Source organism: Falco cherrug, chromosome Z (assembly GCF_023634085.1).
Source record: "Falco cherrug isolate bFalChe1 chromosome Z, bFalChe1.pri, whole genome shotgun sequence".
NCBI classification, from domain to species: Eukaryota; Metazoa; Chordata; class Aves; order Falconiformes; family Falconidae; genus Falco; species Falco cherrug.
Window position 1 is genome coordinate 29,962,914 of NC_073720.1, and position 22,823 is coordinate 29,985,736.

Sequence of the window (22,823 nt, forward strand, 5' to 3'; positions counted from 1 at the left end):
AGCTTTTGGAACACAAATGTTGGATTTCCCGATATGCATGTGTACTTCCACAAAGGTGAACATATGCACTGTTAATCATGAATGTACATTAAAAAAAAAGGAAACAAATTTCATATTCCTCTTTTTCCACCAGAAAACTTTACAAACATGTTCTTCTGGAGGAATTTTAATACATGTTTGTGTTAACAGATACAAGTCTCACAGGAGAAACTCATCAGAATGTATTCCAGCCTACGTATACTGAAAATAAATTTTGCCATATCAGCAAGATCAATTTATATTTGCTTATTACTAAGCATATAGAGTTAATGTCACATGAGGGTATGATATTCTAAAGGGTATCTCATTTCTAAAGATAAACATAAAAAAGTGGAAGTAGCAACACTGTTGCAAAATGGGCAAGGCTATGTTTTGAAGCCACATTCTGTCTCGCATCTGACAGAAATGGAAGGTCTTTTTCCACCACAACTGAAGTTTTATCAAGTATTACTGAAATAAATAAATAAAAAGCATAGCGGAAGTTTTGGTTCCAATGCATGACTTACAACTCTCCCATATGCAACAGTATCACAACGAAACATGGATTTAGGTTTTGAAAACAAATTAAATACTTCTAGGTTCTGATCCTAACATGACTTTAACTATTGTGATGTCTTCCAATATTGTAACACAAAATAAAATACATTCATGCTCATATCACAGATGCTAAATCCTCACAAACAGGGGATCCCCATTACTAAGTGACTATACAAAGAAAATGGACTAATTTGTAGCAGAGGGGAGGAAATCCTGTCCTGACAGAAACCAGCAGCAAATTCCAATTGATGTTGGCACATCAAGAATTTTATCCAATGATTTTTCTACTGTGAAGAATACATCCAAAAGAGACAAGTATTTTCTAACCTCTTTCAGAGATAAACTATCTTTCTTGTATCACTAATGAAAATAAATACTGTAAAAATTTATATTAAAATCACCAGTGAGATACCAGTTGTCTCTGCCTCACTTTTACAACTCAGATGATGATGATAGGAAGGGTAAGGGGACCTTTTTTGTGAGTTTTAATTTCTGTTTGTTAGGTATCCTGAGGACAAGATAGGAAAGGTACTTTATTAGTGTAAAGATGTTTCTTTTTTTTCCCCTAAAACTGCAGGCAAAACACAGAACATGACATGGGTAGCACTTCTAACAACAATATGAACCTTCATACAGTTTGCAGAGATACACTGGGATTTTTTTTTTTTAAAAAAGAAGCCCAATTTGTCCCTTAGATACAGCCACACAATCACATGGATCAGAAGGATTCATGCACCTACCTATTTTAAATTATTCCCAAAGGATGCATTCTGTTTCTCTCATGCTGTGTACAACTCCTCTGAAGTCAGTAATACAGATCCTGGCTCTGCACTTCCAAAATACAGCCATGTGTACACCTTCTTCCATTACTGTTAGTTCAGGCATGCAATGATCTTATAAGCAGCTAATGTCTTTGATGGCAGGACATAATGAAGAAAATATTTTTGCGAGTGATCCTAAGGCAGGATGCTATCCCATGATATGTATCTGCTGCTTTTTCTACTCATGAGGCTTTCCTTTTCTTTAATAGATTAAGTTGCATACTGTAGACATATCCTCACTTCAGGTCCTTCACCAGAGGAGCTGGAGGCAAAAGTCCCATCGATTTAAGACCTGAAGGTGAATTAGTAATCCCAGTGCTTCAGGAACTCACTTAGAAATGGAGGCTACAGTCTTTAGGGTGAAAAGAGAAAGGAACACAAGACACACTGAATTCATACTATGTGTACTCCAGAAGGTCCTTTCTGTTCTTTATTTTCTCTTGTAAGTTGACTTTACACTCTATAACCAACAGAGTAAATTAATTATCCCAAAGGGTCCAAACCTATTATAAATTCAAATGCATTATCAGGGGGATTGATGTTGGAAAGTCTCTGAGGTCCCAGTATCCACCACAACGCCCAAAAGGAAAGGTAATAAGATGCCATTTCTTGTTACTCGTGTCATTTCTAAGGCAAAGGCAATGCCTAACTGGTTCAGTTAGCTTCTTGGCAATCTTTTCCAGCTCTTCTCAAGGGAATAGCACTAGGCATTGAAGAATATTCATCAGTTATGGGTCAGAAAACAGGATGGCGACTTCTCTAAAAACAGCAGCAATAAAGCTATTACGCATAATATTTAGTACCGTATACCACTTGACATTTTACAGTTCTTCGTGCACACACAGATTGTTCTGCAGAATACCCTCAGAAAGATGGCATGTCCTATTATCACAAATGAGAAATCTGCAACAAACCTTCATATCTGGTGAAACTCCACTCAATCCCAGTGACTCCTCAGTACAATAGAAGAAGACACCGTTAGAAACATGGTTTAGGAATCTTTTTCTCTAGTGTCTCAGCCAGCCTGGTTAGTTAGAACCTACTCCTCCATAATGCCTAAGGGGTTTTGGAAACACAAGCCCTGTACCCTTCACATAATATATACATATTTATAATACATATTTGATAACATTACTACAAATATACATTAATGAAAATAGTAACAGGAGATGGACCTAGACCAGTTCTGAGGGCAGCGCCAGGCGCACTCTTTGAGATTGTTCTTGACTATGGGAACTTGCTTACCCGAGGTGGCGATCCCAGCCTTCTTGTTACACTCCCTCTCTGCACTCCCTGAGGTTGCCCACTTTCTCATCCACCCTCTGTCTGCAGCTTCCTGACTTCCCCACAGCTGAAGAAGTTCAACTCAAGCAGACATGGAAAAAAACACAGGTGACAGAGGGTCACACACAGAAACAAAGTAAATGTTAATGCATTTCCTAGGCTGATGATGAAAGGACTTAAGTTACAAAAGCCAGCTCACATTCCCTACAAAATTCAGCACCTTTCCTAAACATTAGATGCTCCTGGGTGCTTTGCTCCTATGTAATTATCATGAACACAGTAGGACTGCTATTCTCCCAAGTGCACATATTTCCAACAGAAACACACAATTTTATTTCAGTTCTCCTGTACAGATCTATTCTGGCTTGTATTCTTGTATTTGTTCATATTGTGTATGAACAGTGACATGGCAATTTGTAACACATACTGCAGATCCCTCCAGACACCTTCCCATTGCCACATGAAGCAAGCCTTTGCAAGACTATGGCTGCTGTAAAGGCATGAAACCTCCGTGCAGATGGCTCATGCCTCCCAGGGATCTCCTTGTAGGGGCTGACAGGCTACTTGCCTTTTTCTTAAATAGAGTTCCTGTAAGGATGGTGCTAAGGAAGGAAAAGTCCTTTCCTGTCTGAGATCCTTTTCTGGAGATTCCACCAGAGCCTCTGGATGATCAGACTCATGTACTTACTTACTTACGCATTTTAACTTAGTTGAAATGCCAAAAATTATTTCATAGCGTGTTCTGTTTTGGAATCGAAACCTCTAGGTAGGCAAAGAGCTAGGTACATCCAAGATAGAAAGTTGCTTCCCCATCACAAAGCCAGGTGTAGGTGCTCATGGAGCAGTGATAATGCAGGGGACAGACTACTTTTTCCTCCCTTCAGTAAATCTGTTATCTTCTTCCATAGACAAACAAGTAAGACCATCAACTACCAGCATACACTAAGTTATGTCCAACCTTGTATTTCTGCATGACTGGAGTCTTCTCATGTACTGCTGCACTCAGTATATGGCTTATAAAATACTTCTGTAATGACAACAGGACATTTGTGAAAATGCTGTATAGACCAAAGCACAGCAGACCATGCAAGAGTGAGCACCCGACTGAAGGCAGTATGTCATGCTGAAGATCTGCAAGGAGAATGATGTTTTCAGTGTACCACTTACACTAAGCCATCTTCCTGAGGACCCCAGTCAACCCCCTTGTACACAAGAGATTTTTCTTGCTTGAAGCAGCATAGTTTGCAAGAACAATGCTGTAGCATCTAGCGCCACATACCAGGCAGGCTGGGAAAGCAGAGTCCTCCCACTGCCCCTGAGGCCGTAAGGTCAAGGGGCTGTAGGGAGGCAAACACTAGGAACTGCTCTCTTCACATTTACACACATATCAGAAATATCATTCCCAGATGTATTTCAGTTACACGAAATAAAATCTTGACTTTTTTAACAAGTCTCTGATACGTCAGCTGTGCCCATTTGGATGACCTGGATGCTCATTTGTTACGTGAGCTACAAGAGATAATCCACTCCGAAGTTATTCACGTGGTGGTATGATTTGTATTCAGTGGAGTCACAACACAACTGGATGTGATTCAAAGAGGGCTTCCCTCTGCAAATAACATATAAAGAAATACTGTTATGACATTTAGGAAATACAGAGTCTCACATATATTTGCTTCATTGGAGGAATCATCCACATTACTGAAAAAGACTTAAAACATTAGGCTAAAAACTTAAGACTTCATTTCCAAGGAAAGAAACAGCAACCTGCTTTTTCAGCATTTCTGGATGGAGTGACTTGCTGTCTCCACTACAGTATTAACAGCACAACACATGATATTATCACAAAATAGCAAGTCTATGAAAGTAAATTAAAAAGAGCAGTGGATCACTAAGCCTCAATTGTAAATACTAAGTGCGCCTTGTGAACAAAACCAAATTTGGATTTCACCAACCCTTCTTTTCTTTATTTCACGAGGACATAATTGGATGTTCAAAACGCTACAAATAGGGAAGAAAACTACCAATTCTCTTCCTTAAAATGAAAGGTTAAGCTTGTAATTATACGACCTCGGCATATGATTTTGTGCAATTACTAATTAACTACGATGACTGATTGGAGAATGCAGAAGTAGTGATTTTCTTCTTCAAGAGCTGCGGCTGCTTCGTTTTTAAGTCAAGTTCTGCTACGGAGGAAGGGAAAAACCGGCACGCAGGCGTGGGGCGGCGGGGCACCGCGGGGGAGCAACGCTCCTTCGGCGACAGCCGCCCGCACCGCGCTGTGGCACACCTCGCCGTGCCGCCCCGGCCGGCGGCCCCGCAACGCCCCCTCCCCGCGGCGGGGCGCGCACGGCGACACCGGCCCTTCGAGGGAGCGGGTGAAACAAAGCGGCGCCGCACCCCGCCCCGCGCAGCGCTCCGCCACCACCGCGCCCCCCCGCCGAGGCTGCTCCGCACGGCCGCCCGGGCGCGGGGGCTAGCAACGGGGCCGCACCGCCCCCCACACCGCCGAAGGCAGGCTAGCAAGGGGGAGCCTGGTGGGCTCTGCCGGCGGCACCGCACCGCCCCGCGCCGCCCGGTCGCAGCGCCACTCACCGTGCCGCGCCGAGCCGAGCCGAGCCGTCCCTGTGTGCGGCACGGCCGCAGGTGCCGCGGCGGAGGAAGCGGGGGCGGGCGGCGCTGGCGAGCCAACCGGGGCCCGGCGCGGCGCCGTGAGTCACCAGCGGCCGCGTAGGGCGGCCGGGCGGCTGGTATAAGAGCGCCGCGGGGACACCCTCCCCCCGCGCATGTGTTCGTCTCCCTTCTCGCCTCATCGCAGCTCGGAGCGCGGCGCCAGCCCTGCCCGCCTCTCCACCCTCTCTCCGTCCTCAGCGCGGCAATGCGGTCGGACGGGCAGCGCGAAGACACGAGCGCCGCGGCAGCTAGCGGCGGCCCCGGGCGCGGAGGGAGGCGGCGGGTGGTCCTGTGCTGCTGGCGGCTGTGCCTGCTGTTCACCCTGAGCTGCCTGTGCGCCGCCGCCGAGGGTGAGTGTGGGGGCCGGGGAGGCCGGGGCGCGCACCGCCGGGGCTGTGCCGCCGCCGCTGCCCCCCGCAATGATTTCTTCTCCCATCACCTTTTTTTTTTTAATTTATTTTATTTATTTAATTTTATTTTTTTTGGTCTCTCGGGCTGCTTGCCCGCCGCGCCGGGGGGAAGCGAGGCTCCGCGGAGGGGCGGCCGGGCCGGGCCCGGGCTCCCGGCTGGGGACAGGGGGCCGCTGCTGCCGGGGTCTGCCCCGCCGCCCCTCTTCGCCGGGGGAGGTGCCGCCTTTCCCGCCGGGGCCCAGGCGGCGCGCAGGCCCGTGAGGGTGGGCCTGAGCCCCCGCCCGGCCGTCCCTCCCCGCCCTGGGGGCGCCTCGCCCGGGGGCGACGCGGGTGCTGCGGGAGGGTCGGTTTCCTGCGGGATGCCTTCTGCCGTGGGGAGGGGGCTTTGTCGAGGAGGAGGGAAGAGGAGCGCTTGGCAAGCCTGCGGCGCTCAGGGTGCTGTCAAACTACTGTGCAACTTTGGCATTGTGGCATCCAGCAGCATTGGCATATCTCTCCTTCAGGGCCGGTGTAACCACCGTAAGGAATCTCCACCTGGTGGCAAGGTTGCGCCTGGCCAGCGCCGGGTCCCTCCTCCGGGCTGCGCTCGGGCTGGTAGCGCTGCTCCTGGCAACTCGAGCTCGCCTCCTAGCGTAGGAGCTGTGCCCCCTGTGGCAGAGGGACCTGCACGTTAAGCCGAGTGGATGAGCAATTAAAAATATCTTACTTTTGAGTGGAGGTGGTTAATCAGTTGGCTAACTCTGTTCTTCCTTCAGGAACCGAGATCCGGGCTACTAGGTGGGAGGTGGGCAACTGATGTCTGCATTGTTGTATGGCTTTTAATCTCATGACTAGTGCCCTAAAACGTGGGCATAAGCATCAGATCTTGGCTGTGTTGGTGAAGTGGGCTCAAAGGTGGTTGGACCCTGTAGTCCTAACTGTGTACAGTGCTTCAGGTGCTGAGTCTGTCTGGTAGAGGCCAACCAGGGCTTTGTTGCATCCAGTCAATCCTCATACAAGGAGGAAGAGGGGAAATGCTGCCTAGTCACTCCTCAGTTCCCAGTCATGTAGATTGCTCCCACGTCTGGTCCACAACAGATGTGATTAAACAGCTGTAGTATGAAGGACCAAGCTGGCTGGCACTGGAAGTCCAAGTGCACTGTAGTTTGAAGTCAGGATAGATACGCAGTGAGGGAACTCCAGCTAGCCTGTTTCTATCCTCAATTTGAGTTGGTGGCCTCACCAGCTCTCTCCTACTAGTAGTTGGAATTGACAGGGTCTAGGGGGAATCTAGGCTAGTTCCTGTCTGAGCGCTCTCACAGGGTTTCCCAATCACTGTTGCAAACTTTTCTGGGACCTGGTGTCAAATGACAGTGTGCAAGTGTCACATGTTCAACACTGCCCAGACAAGTAATCGGGCAACTTGCCTAAGGGGCTGAGACAACCAGTGACAGCAGAGGTATGGAGAAAGCTAGTTTAATTTGGGTAGTCGTTGTAACTGTGTTCCTTCACCCTGCACACACTGGTGCTCATGAGCCAACTTCTAGTAAGTAGTCACCTGGGGAATAGTGTGATCGTATGTGTTAGAAATCTCAGGCTGTAAAGTTACTGGTTCCTCTACATCTTTTGCCTAAGCCTTTATCCCAAGGAGAAAAGTGTGAAGGTGTTTCTGGCCTATCGGTAACACATGAAGGGAAGCTTTGAATTAGTGGATAATTGGTGCTGATGTAAAAATCATGAAGTGTCTAGTGACTGAAGCTGCAACTGAGGTATGACTGTTGCTTCAAATAGCAGTGGATTAGACTGGTAGTTTCATGACTAAATGGTTACCTGGCATTGCAGAACTGTGCTTGGTGTAAGACGGGGGAGTTAGTTTCTTGCTGGAACCAACTGTCATCTTAACTGGACCTCACTCCAAATGGCCTTTGGAGTTTGACAGACATCTTCAGGAGTAGCAACAGATGATGACCTTTACCTTTGTGCACCTGTGTGGGTGGTGGGTCCTGTCAGCTCTTTACTTGTTTGTGGGCTAACAAAAGCAGTTGCTCTGACATTTCACTTGCTATCAGCTGCAGAAGCGATGAAACCTTCCTGGAATGGCTTGTGAGGACTGTAATTGTACAGTTATAGCTTGTTACTCTGGGCTCAATTACAGTTTCATTTAGCCTTGTGTGTACCTTTCCTGCAGCATTTGGTCAAAGCGATACTACGTTTGTAAGTCACTATGTGCTAGGCTGGCTTAGCAAGCCTTTTCTGGTTATTCTAGCTTGAAATAGAGAACTAAGGCCTGTGGAGTTATTTTGGGATCTCCTGAGTGGCAGACTCAGTCTAATATCTCTAGTATGCTATTTTGGGAAAGGTTGACTGTTCTTAGTCTGAAAGCCTGGATGAGAATGTCTCAAAACTAGCAGGAGTCAGTTGTTGCATATTTTAGGTTGGTTACAGTAGTAATTGGCATAACACATGACCAGGGCTGGCAAGTAGAGGGCTAGTTCTGTTAGAGGTTACTGGACAACAGGGTGATGTCTGGCTCAGAGCAAGCTGATAGCTGTGGCTTCTGCATGCTCTCTAAGCTGGCTGGTGTGTGCCTTCTAGCATAAGACAAGCTACTTGTTTGACAGATTTTGACCAAACTGCAGTAGCTTTACAAAAATCATGCTACTATAAAGTGCATGCTGTTGTAACTCCCATTCTGGAAAGGAAAGAAGGGCTAGAAAGACAGTCTGCAAAAGCTGATGTTCAGTTTTTTGGCACCCTTTGAACAAGTTCCTGTGAAACAAATTGTTACAGCTTTACTCTGACAAGTGACCTAGTGTTTCACTCAACAGTAGGATGGCTAAAACCTCAGCAGAGCTCAGTAAGGTGCTGTTTCAAATCCTTCACTTCTAGCATGAGTTTACTTGAGACAGTCAGCAGGTAAAATTGCCCATGTTGTCCTTGCTTGTACTCTGTCCAGGGTTTGCCATTGCCTAGTGCCTGATGGGTAGCCAGTACAATGTGAAATGGCTGAATAGCTTCCTTCCACTTGGAAACTACCTTGCATATTGTGTGTCATACACAAAAGATACAACAAGTAACGGTCTACTAAAATTTGATGCCCTTTGTGAGCCCTGGAATGCCAAGACAAAGTACCTCCACTAAATGATGCAATAAACCAAGGAGGAAGCAAAGTCTTGCATCATGGTGTAGACATGTGCAGCCAATACTAATGCTTGATCTTGCACACTTGCCCGCATGCATTACATGGAACAGCTCTGGCTTAGCTGCTGAACAAGCAGGCTGCTGCTTTTAGTTACGATTATAACACAACTTCAAGACAAAGTAGGTTCCCTTGAGGGATGGGGTCATACAGTTTTAGAGTGGAAGATACTCTGGAAAGTGCACTCCAGCTCTAAGCACTGCAGAAAGCAATACCATACTCAGGCATACTATCAAACCAAGAGTTAACAGTTATGAGACAACAGACTTGATTCCAGAAGGAAATGATAAACTATCTTGTTCACTTAGCATCACACTTGATCTAGATTTAATAAGCAAGGTCCAGTTAAGTAATCACACTTCTGTGTATACTAAGGAGTGTCTCTGGGTGCCTTTGTTTGAGGAGTAACTTAAATAATGAAAACTTCAATAATGAGAACTTGTTCAACTACAGAGCAGATATCTAAGCTATCTTCACAGACATCTTGGGGATTCTGCTGTGATGTGTTAGCAGCAGACTACTGAAAGGCTAATCCAGCTTGATATTAGCCAAGTTTAAACCCAGCTTGCTTAAAGTTAGGAGAGTTTTTAGAATGCAGTGCTAGGTGCTAGACAGCAGAAGTCATTCTGTGCACACACCCCTCTGCCTTGCAATCTTGACCCTGCCTTGAAAAGGAAAACGCAGTAAGAAGAGCACTGAGGCTGGTTTACTGTTGTCTGGCAGGTGGACTGTCACAGTGCTTACGCTCTGCGCTTTGTACTGTGAGGGGAAGCTTCTGACTCTACTTGTGTGATCGAATAAGGTGACTACAAAGATCTGGAGCTCCAATCTGATTTTATGCTGATGTTACACTGTTTGTGCTGGGTACTTCTTGATCACCAGTGGGGGAAGGCAAAGTATTGTTAAAGAGCATCAAGGCTTAGGTTCCTTTTTTCATTGAAGGTGCAAGAACAGAATGTGAGGAATCCCAATTCCCATGTAGTAATGGACGCTGTATTCCTTTACTCTGGAAATGTGATGGTGATGAAGACTGTTCAGATGGCAGTGATGAGAATGCTTGTGGTAAGTTATCAAAATAATACCTCTGTAGTAGTACTTGCTAGTTGGCAGAGTGGGCTTAACAGCAGATAGCTGGAGAGATGCTTATCTCATACAGCACTTCTGACAGAATGCAAAGTAGATGACAAATTTTGTAGAACAAACGGAGGACTATCTTGATGCCTTTTATCTGAGGCAGTTGAATTTTTCAGAGTGCTATGAAAATATCCTCAAATTGACTGAGAGAAAAGAAAAAACAGAAAAACCAAAAATCTTTATTTGTGAGGTCGGTGACTGTCAAGAACAGGATGTAAGCCTGTTCTCAGTTGCCTAAACATGTGGTAGAAACTGCCTGCTATCAGCACTTAGCTGTTGGCTATTCCATGGTTAAATACCCTGTTTTATGTGTGACAGTGAGTCTGCTGAGTCTCCTATAAACACTAAGTCTAGCTTTGCCTGCCAGCTCTTGCTTTAAGCAGTCATAGAGGCCAAGATGGATGACTAGATGTACTTAGAGATGAGGCAAAACAGATTCAGTATCCAACACTGGTGTAGCCAAACTGCCAGTCTGCTCAAGCAGGCCTAAACTGTTACTTTAGGGTTACATAATACTGTGTTTCTGTAATCACAAATCAAATGCTTTGATAATAGTCTCAAGAGTTCAAAATCTGAATATTAATATCAATAGACGTTACTTTAGCTCAAGGGTGTTCAAAGCAGCAGTTATTCTAGCAGCATGGTCTCCCTTAACAACAGCAGTCCTTCATTGCCTGCTTACAGGAATATAAATCTTGCTCTGTGCACAGTATAACTTCCTAGAAAGCATTAAACAGCGCTCGTTAGACTGGTGGAGAATGACACCAGACATCCAAGAACCAAGGACATTACATCACTTTCCTAGGGCAAGGCAGCTTATCTCTAGCTGCAACAAACAAGCTAAACTTTGGTCTTTAAATACAGGGTTGTCCTTTTCCCTTGCAGTGAAGAAGACCTGTGCTGAATCTGATTTTGTGTGCGTCAGTGGTCAGTGTGTGCCTAACAGATGGCAGTGTGATGGAGATCCGGATTGCGAGGATGGATCTGACGAGAGTGCTGTACTATGCCGTAAGTGAGCCTGGCTTGTTGGTGCAAGCAAGCCTGTAGGGTGGAGAGCTTTGACTTCTTGCCTGATTGCAGCCTGGCTCCCCTCCTAAAGGAAGGATGAAATTGTCTTGGAGAGCACCTTCCTAAGTGCTAGCTTGGCTTTGGCCACATCGGGATCTTGACAAGACTTTTTGCTACTTAAAGATTCAGTGGGGACTCTGTGGTTGTATCTGGTAACAGATAGCAAGTACAAGGTTTTACTGGCAGTCAGAAGCAGCAAGCACAACGTGCAGGCCTGACCATTGCTGTGGCTTGTTCACCAAGTGATCACTTTCTTCCAAGACAACTACTTTGCAAGATAACCAGAGCTGTGTAGGAACTGAGTGACTGACTACATGCTGGGGGGCGGGAGGCAGAAGTGCAGAGGCTTGACTGTGAGGTCTCACAGTTAGCAGCCCCAGTCTTCATTGTGGTAGCTAATCGAGGAGTATAGATCTGTGAAGCTTCATTTCTCTGGATCAATAGGATCCACACTGAGGAATACTTCAGCCCGAAGCCCTACTGCACTTTGGCATTACTCCTGCCTACTACTACATGTTATAGCTCAAGCTTCTACAGTGTAAATGGAATGCAATCACAAAACTACCATACAATGATACTTTTAAAATACTAATCTATTAGGAGCTGGAAGCATTTTTTTTACTGAACACTGCAAACTGGCGTAACCTCTTCCATGATCAACCCATCAACTTAGATGGATGCTGGCATCTAGTTAACAGCAACTTTGTCCAGAGCTGAAGCCTTTCAGTCTCAATTTTCTGGACAACTGCTAAAACCCAAGATCAGGAGCTCTTAAATTGAACTTAAACTTTTTTCAATAGATATGAGAACATGCCGGGTAAATGAAATCAGCTGTGGTCCTCAGTCAACCCAGTGTATCCCAGTGTCCTGGAAATGTGATGGTGAAAAAGACTGTGACAGTGGAGAAGATGAAGAGAATTGTGGTAAGGGAAGAAATGGTGGCTGCATAACTCTATTTGAAATTGACTTGTCTGGAAAGAAGCTAGCTGGGCAGTATACCTGGGAAGATAAATTTCTCATAGTATCAGTATCTCCTTAATTCCAATTCATCTTCTATTGCAGCCCACTTAAGGCGGACTTGTTCTAACACTCCTCTATCCTGCTAAGTTAAGAATACAGCAATATGAGCTATTCAATATCTGTCTCTGGTCTCTATAGTTAATTTTCATAATAGTCATAGGCTTAGTCATGTGTCAGGCAACCATCAGAACTTGTTCTCTGCAGACTTTCTCAACAGGTAACTGTAGCTGCTGCATACATTAAAACAAATGGTCTTCTTAAAATGTGGTAGTCACTTGTAGCCAGTGGCGCAGCTGATCTGCTTTACAGCCTTATCCTGGAGTATTCTGTGCACTTTTCTGAAAGTGCAGAGTAGGGAAGCTAGGTTTCAGGTGTTGGTGGACAACTTTAGCCAGGTAAGCAAGTGAAGCTGCCATTACAAGCATTCAAGGGCAGCATTCCTGGCTTGTTCTAATAAACTTGTGTATGTACAGGTTGAGGTGTCCTGATACAAATTTGCTGTAACCAAAGCCACAGGACAGGCTTCAATCAGAGCCACCTTACCTGGGTGGGCTAATGAGACACAGATCTTCAGACTTCTGCTAAGTGTCTAGAGTTGCTGCCTTACTTAGCAAGGAAATGCCTTAATCTGACAAGTAAACCCTACAGACAGTGTTTCTAATGAAGCTGATAAAACTATCAGCCTAGGCATACTGAGCTGCTAGCTACAGTGCTATTAAACCAGCATAATTTTTACTGGTGTAAGTTGTGTGGGTGTGCTTAATACCACAGGATCAACTGGTGCAAGATCTTGATTTGTTATCCCCACTGGCCCAGGCAAATGGGCCACTGCTGTCCTGGGGACCAGCACAAAACACTTCAATTTCAAACTACAGTGCATGCTGACCATCTGGCTACCTTGATCTTAGTCTGTACTCTAGAGTTAGCAATTCTCTTACCTTCTGTCTCTGGTTCACAGGGTTTGAGCCTGTTTTCTGAAAGGCTCGCGCTCTGAAGTGGAACAGCCTAGCTGCTTCAGAAGGAGGTTGTTTTCACTCAGTAGCTCAAAACTGATGCCTCTCACTCATAACACCCAAATGCACAGAGGACAGTGTGCGGGGCCCCAGTGTCCTGTAGGTAGTTGGTTAGGCTCTCCTAGAGCCTCATACAGGATGCTGATCTTCTGTCAGTTAACATCTGGTGAAGAACCTGCAAAGCAAAACACCTTCATACAAACTTGCCTTCTTGTGATAATCTGCTAATCTCTTACTCCTATTACTCCAGGCAATGTGACTTGTAGTCCAGGGGAGTTCACATGCAGCAGTGGGCAATGTATTTCCAAGAGCTTTGTCTGCAATGGTCAAGATGACTGCAGCGATGGCAGTGATGAGTTGGAGTGTGCTCCTCCTACCTGTGGAGTTAATGAGTTCCAGTGCAAGAGCTCCACTTGCATTCCCATCAGCTGGGTGTGTGATGATGATGCTGACTGCTCTGACTACTCAGATGAATCCCTAGAGCAGTGTGGCCGCCAGCCTGCACCTCCTGTGAAGTGCTCGGCTAATGAGGTGCAATGCAGCTCAGGTGAATGTATCCACAAAAAGTGGCGCTGTGATGGAGATCCTGACTGCAAGGATGGAAGTGATGAAATCAACTGCCGTAAGTTAACTTGATCCCTCCTCTAGGAGGTGCTGTTTGGCTCCTATTTTATTTGCTTTCCTTCAGCAGACCTCATGAGTTTAAGTCTATAATGGCTGTGTCCTCAGCTTCTCGGACCTGCAGACCAGACCAGTTCAGATGTGAAGATGGGAACTGCATCCATAGCAGCAGACAGTGCAATGGTGTGAGAGACTGTCTGGATGGTACTGATGAAGCAAATTGTAACAATGGTAAGTGTAGAGCTAAGCAAGTACAAAGTCTTTGCAGAATATCAGTTGAAGCTGGTAGTTGCCCTCACAGTCTTCATTACCTCAGTTATTCAGTGCTCTGGACCTGGCAAATTCAAGTGCAGAAGTGGAGAATGTATAGATGTCAATAAAGTGTGTAACAGTCAGAGAGACTGCAAGGACTGGAGTGATGAGCCCCTCCAGGAGTGCAGTAAGTGAACAAAATCATTACACAATGTTGACCACTAGACATACTTGGATACTGCATCTGAGCTGTCAGATGTCAGTCTAGAATGCCCATCTGTACTTCCTTGGTGGCAAACATACAACCAAGAGCAACCTCTTGATAGGCTAGTTTTATCCAAGCCAAGCTGGCTATTGGGATAACATCTCAGTGGCCAGAAGGCACATGAAGGTATTAGAAACTCTGAAACATCCAGGAGCAGCAATCTTTGCTGCTGCCAACTTGTAACACAAGTATTTGAGCTGTGAGCTTACTATGATTTTGAGGAGGGTCTATTGCATGTGACTTCTGATAAACTACTCTAGCACTTGATGTGGCAGGCATCATTAGAAAATGGGTGGGTGTCTGGTAAAGCACTCCATGACTGAGACTTTAAATATGTCTCAGAAGTGGCCAATTCTTTTCTTCTAGGCATAAATGAATGTCTGGTGAACAATGGTGGATGCTCTCATATCTGCAGAGATCTTGTTATTGGCTATGACTGTGACTGTCCAGCTGGGTTTGAGCTTATAGACAAGAGAACCTGCGGAGGCAAGTATTAATAGGTTAAGATGGACCCTACTGACGGTATTGGAGATGAAAACAAATTAAGTTATTGTCTTTACAGATATCAATGAATGTCAGAACCCTGGTATCTGTAGTCAAATCTGTATCAACCTGAAAGGGGGCTACAAATGTGAATGTAGCCGTGGCTATCAGATGGATCTTGCTACTGGGGTGTGCAAGGCAGTGGGTGAGTATTGGCATAAGACTTCCATATCCCCACTTCAAAATGAGGTAGCGAGTGATGTACTTAGTGATGTACAAGTGATGTTTATGTGTTCGTGGTTTTGACACTAGTTGTTATGCTGCTATCAGTAACTTGTACAGACCTGAATACTCATAACACTTTGAATGATGCCATGATATGATACTTAAAGCTGGCTGACATAACTGCTTATGTCCGCTCCCTGGGCGTGAGGACCCTCCCCATAAAGCTGTGGAGGGAGGAGAGGATGAGGTATGGTACAGCCAAGACTTCTGTCAGCATCCACTAGCAGGTGTGGAATGGCCAGTACTCTTAAATAAACTTCTCATAAGAGAATAGTATGTGACTGCATGTCTAGAAGTACAGATAACACTTACACTCTTTTCACAGGGAAAGAACCATGTCTAGTTTTCACCAATCGCCGGGATATCAGGAAGATTGGTCTTGAAAGGAAAGAATACATTCAGCTAGTAGAGCAGCTAAGAAACACTGTGGCTCTAGATGCTGATATTGCTGAGCAAAAACTTTACTGGGCTGACTTCAGCCAAAAAGCAATCTTCAGGTAAATGAACTCCGCTTCTGAACCCTAGTGTGCTCCCCTAAACCATCCCACGTTTTTGCCCAAGATAATTCTCTAGGCTCTGGTGATGAACTAGATTCCTGATGTCCTAAAGGCAAAGTACAGTAGATGCGAGTTCCCATAACCTGCAGTATGTATGCCTGTTGCACTTCCTAGTAACTGCTGCTACAGTTGTACAAAAGGCACTCTGTGGAAAGTCTCAAGTGCTCTTCAACACTGTCTGCCTGAGATGTGTGCATTATTTGCTGAGGCATACCAACTCATAGTATCTGTGGAGGAAAGGATTGAAAGCAAGTAATTCTTGTCTTCCAGTGCCTCTGTTGATACCCGTGATAAGGTTGGAACACACGTCAGAATCCTGGATGGCATACACAGCCCTGCAGGAATTGCTGTTGACTGGGTTTATAAGAACATCTACTGGTCTGACTCAGCTGCAAAGACCATTTCAGTGGCTAGCCTAGACGGCACAAAAAGAAAGGTTTTGTTTCTCTCTGAGCTGAGAGAGCCAGCTTCTATTGCTGTAGATCCTCTCTCTGGGTGAGTACTTGTCCTGGTTGTCTTAAGAGTGGACCTGCCAGCTATGCCATGTCCTGATAACTGACTTAGGTAGCCTTTGTTAGTTACTGGTCATAATTAAGAGTGGTACTACACAGTACTATAGTGCATCATACAACATAAATTCTGCTTCACAGCTTTATGTACTGGTCAGACTGGGGTGAGCCAGCAAAAATTGAAAAAGCAGGAATGAATGGATTTGACAGACAGCAGCTTGTGACAACAGAAATCCAATGGCCTAATGGAATTGCTCTAGGTATGTTGAACTTGTCTCTGTGCCAGAGGTATTCTGGAGCTTAAGCAATTTGTTTGCTGCAAAAGCCAAGGTCATCCCATTCTCAGAAGCTGAAAATAGTTCTTTGAAGGAAGCTCCTGCATGCCTGGAGGCACTGCAACAGGCACAGATAGCACTTTTCAGATTCTGAAATGGTAACTTTTCTTGCATTGCTCTATATTGAGGCACAGGCCACTTAGGCAGCCTTCTGCATCCTGGTATGGTAAGAAACTAGGGCAACGCTGCAACTATCCTTGAACCTGTGGGTGTTTCAACTTTCGCAGGAGGCTTTGGGAGGCTTTTTCCATGTAGAGAGTATATGTTTGGGATTTTTTCCTCTAGATCTTGTAAAAAGCCGTCTGTACTGGCTTGATTCTAAACTACATATGCTGTCAAGCGTTGACTTCAATGGCCAGGACCGTAGAATTGTGCTGAAGTCTCAGATGTTCCTTCCTCATCCTCTTGCTTTAACAATATTTGAGGTAAGAATGACTTCCTGTAGTAATTATCAAAGATCCTCTTCTTGCTAGTACATGGCTAGCAATTATGGTGCTGATGGCGACACAGAGATAACGGTATGCAATAACTCTGTGTTCTAGGACCGTGTGTACTGGATTGATGGAGAGAATGAGGCAGTCTACGGTGCCAACAAATTTACTGGATCTGAATTGGTTACTTTAGTAAACAACCTCAATGATGCACAGGACATCATTGTGTATCATGAGCTTGTTCAGCCTTCAGGTAACTCTAATGCAACTTAGTTATGTCACTGTGTACTTGCAAGGAGCCCGCTGTGCTCGGGTGCTGGCAAGTGGTATCCTTCCCCTGTATAGCTGCCCACTTCTGCTTAGAGGGGGTGCCTAAGTTAGAAGCTCCAACCCCACTGGGGTTGAGAGAAGGTAGAGTTGCAATTGCTCTTGGGTGAAACAGGTGCAAATCTATAACCTGCAGAGACAAGTAACTCTGCTACGACAATGACTGAGCAAATAATCATGCTATACACTTGCAGCACAAAGGTTTATTCCTGTTAATTGCTGTACCAACAGGCAGGAACTGGTGTGAAGAGAACATGGCAAATGGAGGCTGTAGCTACCTGTGCCTGCCTGCTCCTCAGATAAATGAAAACTCTCCAAAGTACACCTGTGTATGTCCTGTTGGATACTTGTTGCAGGAGGATGGTCTGAGATGTGCAGGTATAGTAACTTTGAATCAGGGTTCAGTTGTAAATTGCTGCTTGTGGCACTCTCACTGCTGCTCCATTTTAGTAATAACTGAAGCTTTTAAATTTGTTACTGATAATCCAAGAATACCTCCTTTCTGCATCAGTAATGAATGACATGCAAAGAGCTGTCCTCAGTTAATGGTTGGACTCAATCTTAAAGGTCTTTTCCAACCTAATTGATTCTATGATTCTATGACTGAGACCTTTTCCAGGATGAATGGGGAAGGAGTAGGGGTACTGAACCTGTTGGAGGCAGATAGGGTAGACAGCTTTGCATGAGTTGTCATCTTCTAGCATGCATTAAACTGGCCGTCAAAGTCCGCAGGTGCTATTCAAAGTCCATGCTTGGCTTCTGCATCATTACCATTTGCAACAGGATCTTGTACCTCCTTGGCTTTCTGCAGACAGCGAGCACATGCAGAAAATATACTGGGTCCCTTTCCTGTAACACAAGGGGTATAAACTAACATGACTCTACAGTGTATAAATAGTGTTGAAAAGCTGATAGGCTAATCTTGCTGGCCAAGAAGGTCTGTTTGGACCTCCTTTTGTGGTCCAAACAAACACACTGCTGCTATTATCCTCAGCACTGATTATATGGGAGGCTTATTTGTTTTGTGGAGCAAAACTAGAAACTCCAAGGTGCCACTCACTATGTTGCATGTTGATTCTGACTGCCACAGTTAGAGCACTGAGTGCAAGAACGATGTCCTCAGTTGGCTGCTCTAAAGGGTTGCTATAGGGATCAAAGACTACCTAATCAGTAAATTTGGGGAAACTAAAATCTCACTCAGAAAACCTGGAGCAATGGGGTGGCTTACTCTTGTCATGATTCTATAAATACCTGTAATTCATGCCTGACTAACTATCTAGCCTTGTTCTTGCAATTTGTTGATCAAAAACCTTCAGCTGAGGGTGTGCTAGTGAAATAACTGTCAGTGTTTCCAGTAAAGCTAACAACCTGCATGATCATTTTGCTATCTGCTAAACATTCACTACCATGGCTGTCATAGCTAAGCCATTGTGGAACTTCAGGATTAATTGGGTTCTTGATCTATAATTAGTTTCAGGTACTGGAACAACTGTGGCTTACACTGAGGCTAAAGATACCAGCACAACAGAAAAATCTCCAACTGTTGGACTAGTTCCTGGAGGTACTGGTCCCAAAACTCAGACTGCTGAACATTAGAGAAATTAAATGCAAACTGACCTGCTAGCCTACTTGAAGTTTTTTCCTTTGCATGCGAGTAGAAAACACAGGCCAGGTCATATCTGTAGTATAAATACAACAACCGGAGCATGTGATAAACAGAATTAGTTCACTTATGACAGTGTGGAACCTATTGGTTCCATGAAATCCCATGAGTGCTCAGAGAAGGCAAAGCAATAAAGCTTCCTACTAGTATAGGATAAAGCCAGTTAGGCTGTTCTTGCAGTGTGTAACTGTGAAGCTAATACGTGATAGCAGCTTCTGGGCTTGGGAAATGCTTGCTATGGTCAAAGTCTGCCAGCCTGTCAGTAAGCAAGCTCACTACAAATTCTCATACAGGATTAAACATCACTGGTACCTCTGAAATACCTGCAGCTGGAGGAACATCAGCAGCTTGGTCTCTTCTTCCTGCCTGTGAGTAAAGCATTCACTGGCCTTTGGGACTCCTTTTGGGTGGGACAAGCCATGTTCTTAGAAACTCTGAGTCAGGAGCTTGACTTGACCTTATTCCTTATTTGAAATCTGTTTCTCTCCCTAAAGTATTGCTGCTGGTAACTACAGTGGCTGGCTACTTCATGTGGCGTAACTGGCAGCACAAGAACATGAAAAGCATGAATTTTGATAATCCTGTCTACCTGAAAACTACAGAGGAGGACCTCACAATTGATATTGGAAGACACAGCGGTTCAGTAGGACACACCTACCCTGCAGTAAGTAAACGTATTGACATGTTTGAGGCTTCAGGTTAATCCTTAGAGCAGGTATAAAGAATGCCAAATGAAACCTGACTTGAGTTTAGGAGAGGTCTCTGCTCTTAAAAGCTGCTAACCACAGCCAAACTATTGGGCTGAATTAGCTGATAACTTGTCCTTTTAATAAAGGGTGAAGTTGTAGTAGGTGACTCCTGTCCTATACCTGTGACAGTAATTGGTGCTGAATGTGGTCACTAGTCTGCAGAACTAGCTCCTGCTTCAAACTGCTGTGTAGTGATGATATGCATTGTTTCTTCTCTCTTACTAGTACAATTGTAGCTAATTTACATTTACTTTGTACAGATATCTGTTGTAAGCACAGATGATGACATGGCATGAGCACTGGATCAGCAATCTTTTCCGGTTTACTTGTGTTTCACACTCTTTGGGGATAGTAACCAGGTTTGTGGCTAAAAGACTTCCTCCATTCTTGGAAGAAAGAAGACACTTTCTGTATGTATGGAACACTTACGTAAATAACTATTTTATACACTTAATGACAAATTGTGTAAATACTGGTCCACAACAATTCAGCTTTTGGTGGTTACCATTTTGTCAGTAACATCACTGACCAAATATAAAGCACTTTCCATAGAAAGCCATATTCCAGCCACAACTTGTAACACCTGTACATATGTTTATAGGACACTTGTAAATATTATTCTTGGAAAATCACTATCAAGCACTTTGAAATAGTTCAAATGTAAATTGTACACTATTTTTAATGATTGGGGCAATGGCAATAGGAAAAAAACGGGTTGCTATGATTGCCAAAAATTTGTAAACATAAGTAATTTTGTATGTATGATTGTTCCAATCCTATCTGTTACCTCTTAGAGGTATACAGGTATGAATGCTTTTAAAGAAACCACTGTAAATCTTGAGTGCAGAGGGGAAAAAATAAAAAAACCAAATCAAACTGTTAAAAGTGTTGGTCTCTATGTTAGCACTGAAGTAAAATACAGTATCTTCTAAGTTGGAAACTTTAGTGGGCTACACTACTACTGCCAGCCAGAACACGAACTATTTCTTAAGTTATTTCAGCAGTACTCCAGACAGTGAAGACAGTACTGACCTGCCAGGTGACTGAGGTTTGTACTTGAGACTAGTAGTCACAGGGTATTGGACTGAATGGGTCTCTCCTTTCATATGAGTCCAACTGGAGTCTTTAAGTTAGGGTTGACAGTGGCTACAAATACTCAACCACTGTTGCAAGCTCTTAGGAGGTATCATAGACAGATGCTATGTGGAGGCAGGTCAAAGCACTGTCTGCCAGGTAAGTGTAATGTCCATGCAAAGGATGTTACACACAAGCTCAGAGTGGTGTTGAGCAGTTAGCAGTTGTTCCTCGTGGCAATGGCAGTGCAAGTTGGATCCTAACAGATGTTACACCTGTACAAAAGGAATAGCAGAGCTGTGACATGGCAGCCTGCCCCTGAAGCCTCTGTGCTGAAAAGCCCCTTGTTGCTGTGTCTGTAATGACAGAAGTCCCCTGCAATGAGCATCGGCATTTACTTCCCTGTGGGAACTCGGTTCACTGTAATGGTTGTAAGATACTCATCACTTCGAGTGCTGGAGCCTTTCACTTGGGTGACCATAGGAGTGAAAAATAAATTGTACAGCTGTTCTGCATCTGGGAAGATGATACTCATCTCAGTGGTAACTGTTAACTGCTGGAGTGCTAATCTTAGTAGCACCAAGTATGTTCCTTGTCTACTGGACATGTACAGTTCATTCATGCAATAGAGAATGATTAAGACCAAATTAACTTAGAGTTTTTGTGGTCTTAAGGCACCTTGCTATGTGATCAAGTTTGGAGTAAAGAAAGCAGAATCTTTTAGTCTGTTTGGCATAACTACTTGGTAGTCTCCAACTGAGTAAAAGGTAGCTTCTGTAGTCATAGTAGTTTCCTTAATGACAAGACATTTTTCTGGGGTGAAATTGTGTTTATCCACTGACACTGATCTTCACCTTGAATTGCCAGCCCATAACTACTGTAGCAGGAGGTGCTACTTCACTGTTGCTAATCCTTTCCCCTTCAAGGTGAAGAAACAATTACTTCTGAATGGATGAAGGTACAAGGCTAAGACATAGTTTGGAAGAAGTGAAAACTCCTAGCTATGCTTTAGTGATGATTTGTTAAATCATTCTCAATCAATCATGTCTCTAAAATAGTAACAGTAAGAATCAAGTCAGAACTTGGATCAGTTCCTGGGCTTGGTTCTAATGCCTGTTCTCATTATAGCTACAGCTGGGGTCTGCTCTCTTAATGGTCTTCTGTGTATTGTGGACTCATTTCTTGACAGATGAGGACAGCTGCCAACTTCTGCAGATTTAAAAGAAGTTGTTTCTAGCAAGCTTGCCTACTCCTTGGGGAGCTGAAGCTTCTAGCCAGCTTTCCTTGGCAACTGTTGACTGCATGTAGACATTTCCAGTATCTGGAATGCATGTGGACTAAAATGTCTTGCAAAGATTAGGATGCAAGGAGTCCTCTAAGGTTTCTGTCCAAGAATACTGTTTTTTTTGCCGAGTACTTTCTGGGATAAAGTGCCTTTGATATCAGCCTAACATGTAAGGATTATTAGCTATTAGATACAATTGACCTTTTTCTGTTAGATGTCTAACTCTGATACTACAAAGCATTTGTGTTGAAATGTGACAAAACCTAAGCCAATTTGTAGTCAGTTTGTTGGTTATGAAATTGCATGGCAGCTAAATACAGGCAAAATGCTCTGCCTTCTTAATCTTAATACAGAAGATGAACAGTTCTACTTTTTTGTTGAAGTTCATTCGTCATACCAAGTGGCATATGGAGTAGACAAAACAACTTCTTCCTGAGGTTAATGTTTGGTTGAAGTTAAGTCTATAGGAGACTTAATGCTTTACCAGGTAAAACTTCTCCTCCTAGCAGGAGGGAGGAGGACTGTGGGACATCAGGCAAAGGCAGGAGATGATATAAGATGGCCTGTACTTAGCTGTAGATATTGTTTAGCTCTTAGTCTCACTAGGTTTATTCTGCCCTGCCCCTCTTCATTTTTGTATTGTGAAATCATTGTTCACTTCCACAGCAGGCCTGGAGAGTAGTCAGGGATTCCTCCTGTAAAAACACATTCCAACAAGTGCCTTACTATCTTTGAACAACTTTTTTCCCCTGCTATCTGCAAGTGTTTGATTCTGTTTTATTGCTCTGTTATGGGACTCTTTCAGTATCT

The 22,823-nt window shown here is 44.3% G+C and overlaps 1 protein-coding gene and 1 long non-coding RNA gene across 4 annotated transcripts in view; one reads left to right on the forward strand and one right to left on the reverse strand.

The window, feature by feature from the left end:
- The window catches only part of LOC114015423 (uncharacterized), a 28,048-nt gene extending 22,636 nt beyond the window's left edge, over positions 1-5,412 (reverse strand). For both annotated transcript variants that reach the window (XR_008730321.1, XR_008730320.1), the window contains exons 1-2: positions 5,277-5,412; positions 1,317-4,290 (exon numbers count right to left, since the gene is read on the reverse strand). This is a non-coding gene — a long non-coding RNA (uncharacterized LOC114015423). The remainder of the gene's footprint in view (positions 1-1,316; positions 4,291-5,276) is intronic.
- Positions 5,413-5,424: 12 nt separating this feature from the next.
- VLDLR (very low density lipoprotein receptor) lies at positions 5,425-20,539 on the forward strand. 2 transcript variants are annotated; one of them, XM_055699512.1, is made up of 19 exons: positions 5,425-5,704; positions 9,885-10,004; positions 10,962-11,084; positions 11,945-12,067; positions 13,428-13,799; positions 13,907-14,029; positions 14,115-14,237; positions 14,682-14,801; positions 14,878-15,003; positions 15,409-15,580; positions 15,911-16,135; positions 16,291-16,409; positions 16,770-16,909; positions 17,027-17,168; positions 17,474-17,620; positions 18,714-18,803; positions 19,199-19,273; positions 19,400-19,569; positions 19,915-20,539. In XM_055699512.1, exons 1-19 carry the CDS (start codon positions 5,560-5,562, stop codon positions 19,948-19,950), a joined length of 2,691 nt encoding a protein of 896 aa, XP_055555487.1. In that variant the 5' UTR covers positions 5,425-5,559; the 3' UTR covers positions 19,951-20,539. The 2 variants fall into 2 exon arrangements, with proteins under 2 accessions (XP_055555487.1, XP_055555488.1); XM_055699513.1 differs by lacking the exon at positions 18,714-18,803.
- The last annotated feature ends 2,284 nt before the right edge of the window (positions 20,540-22,823 follow it).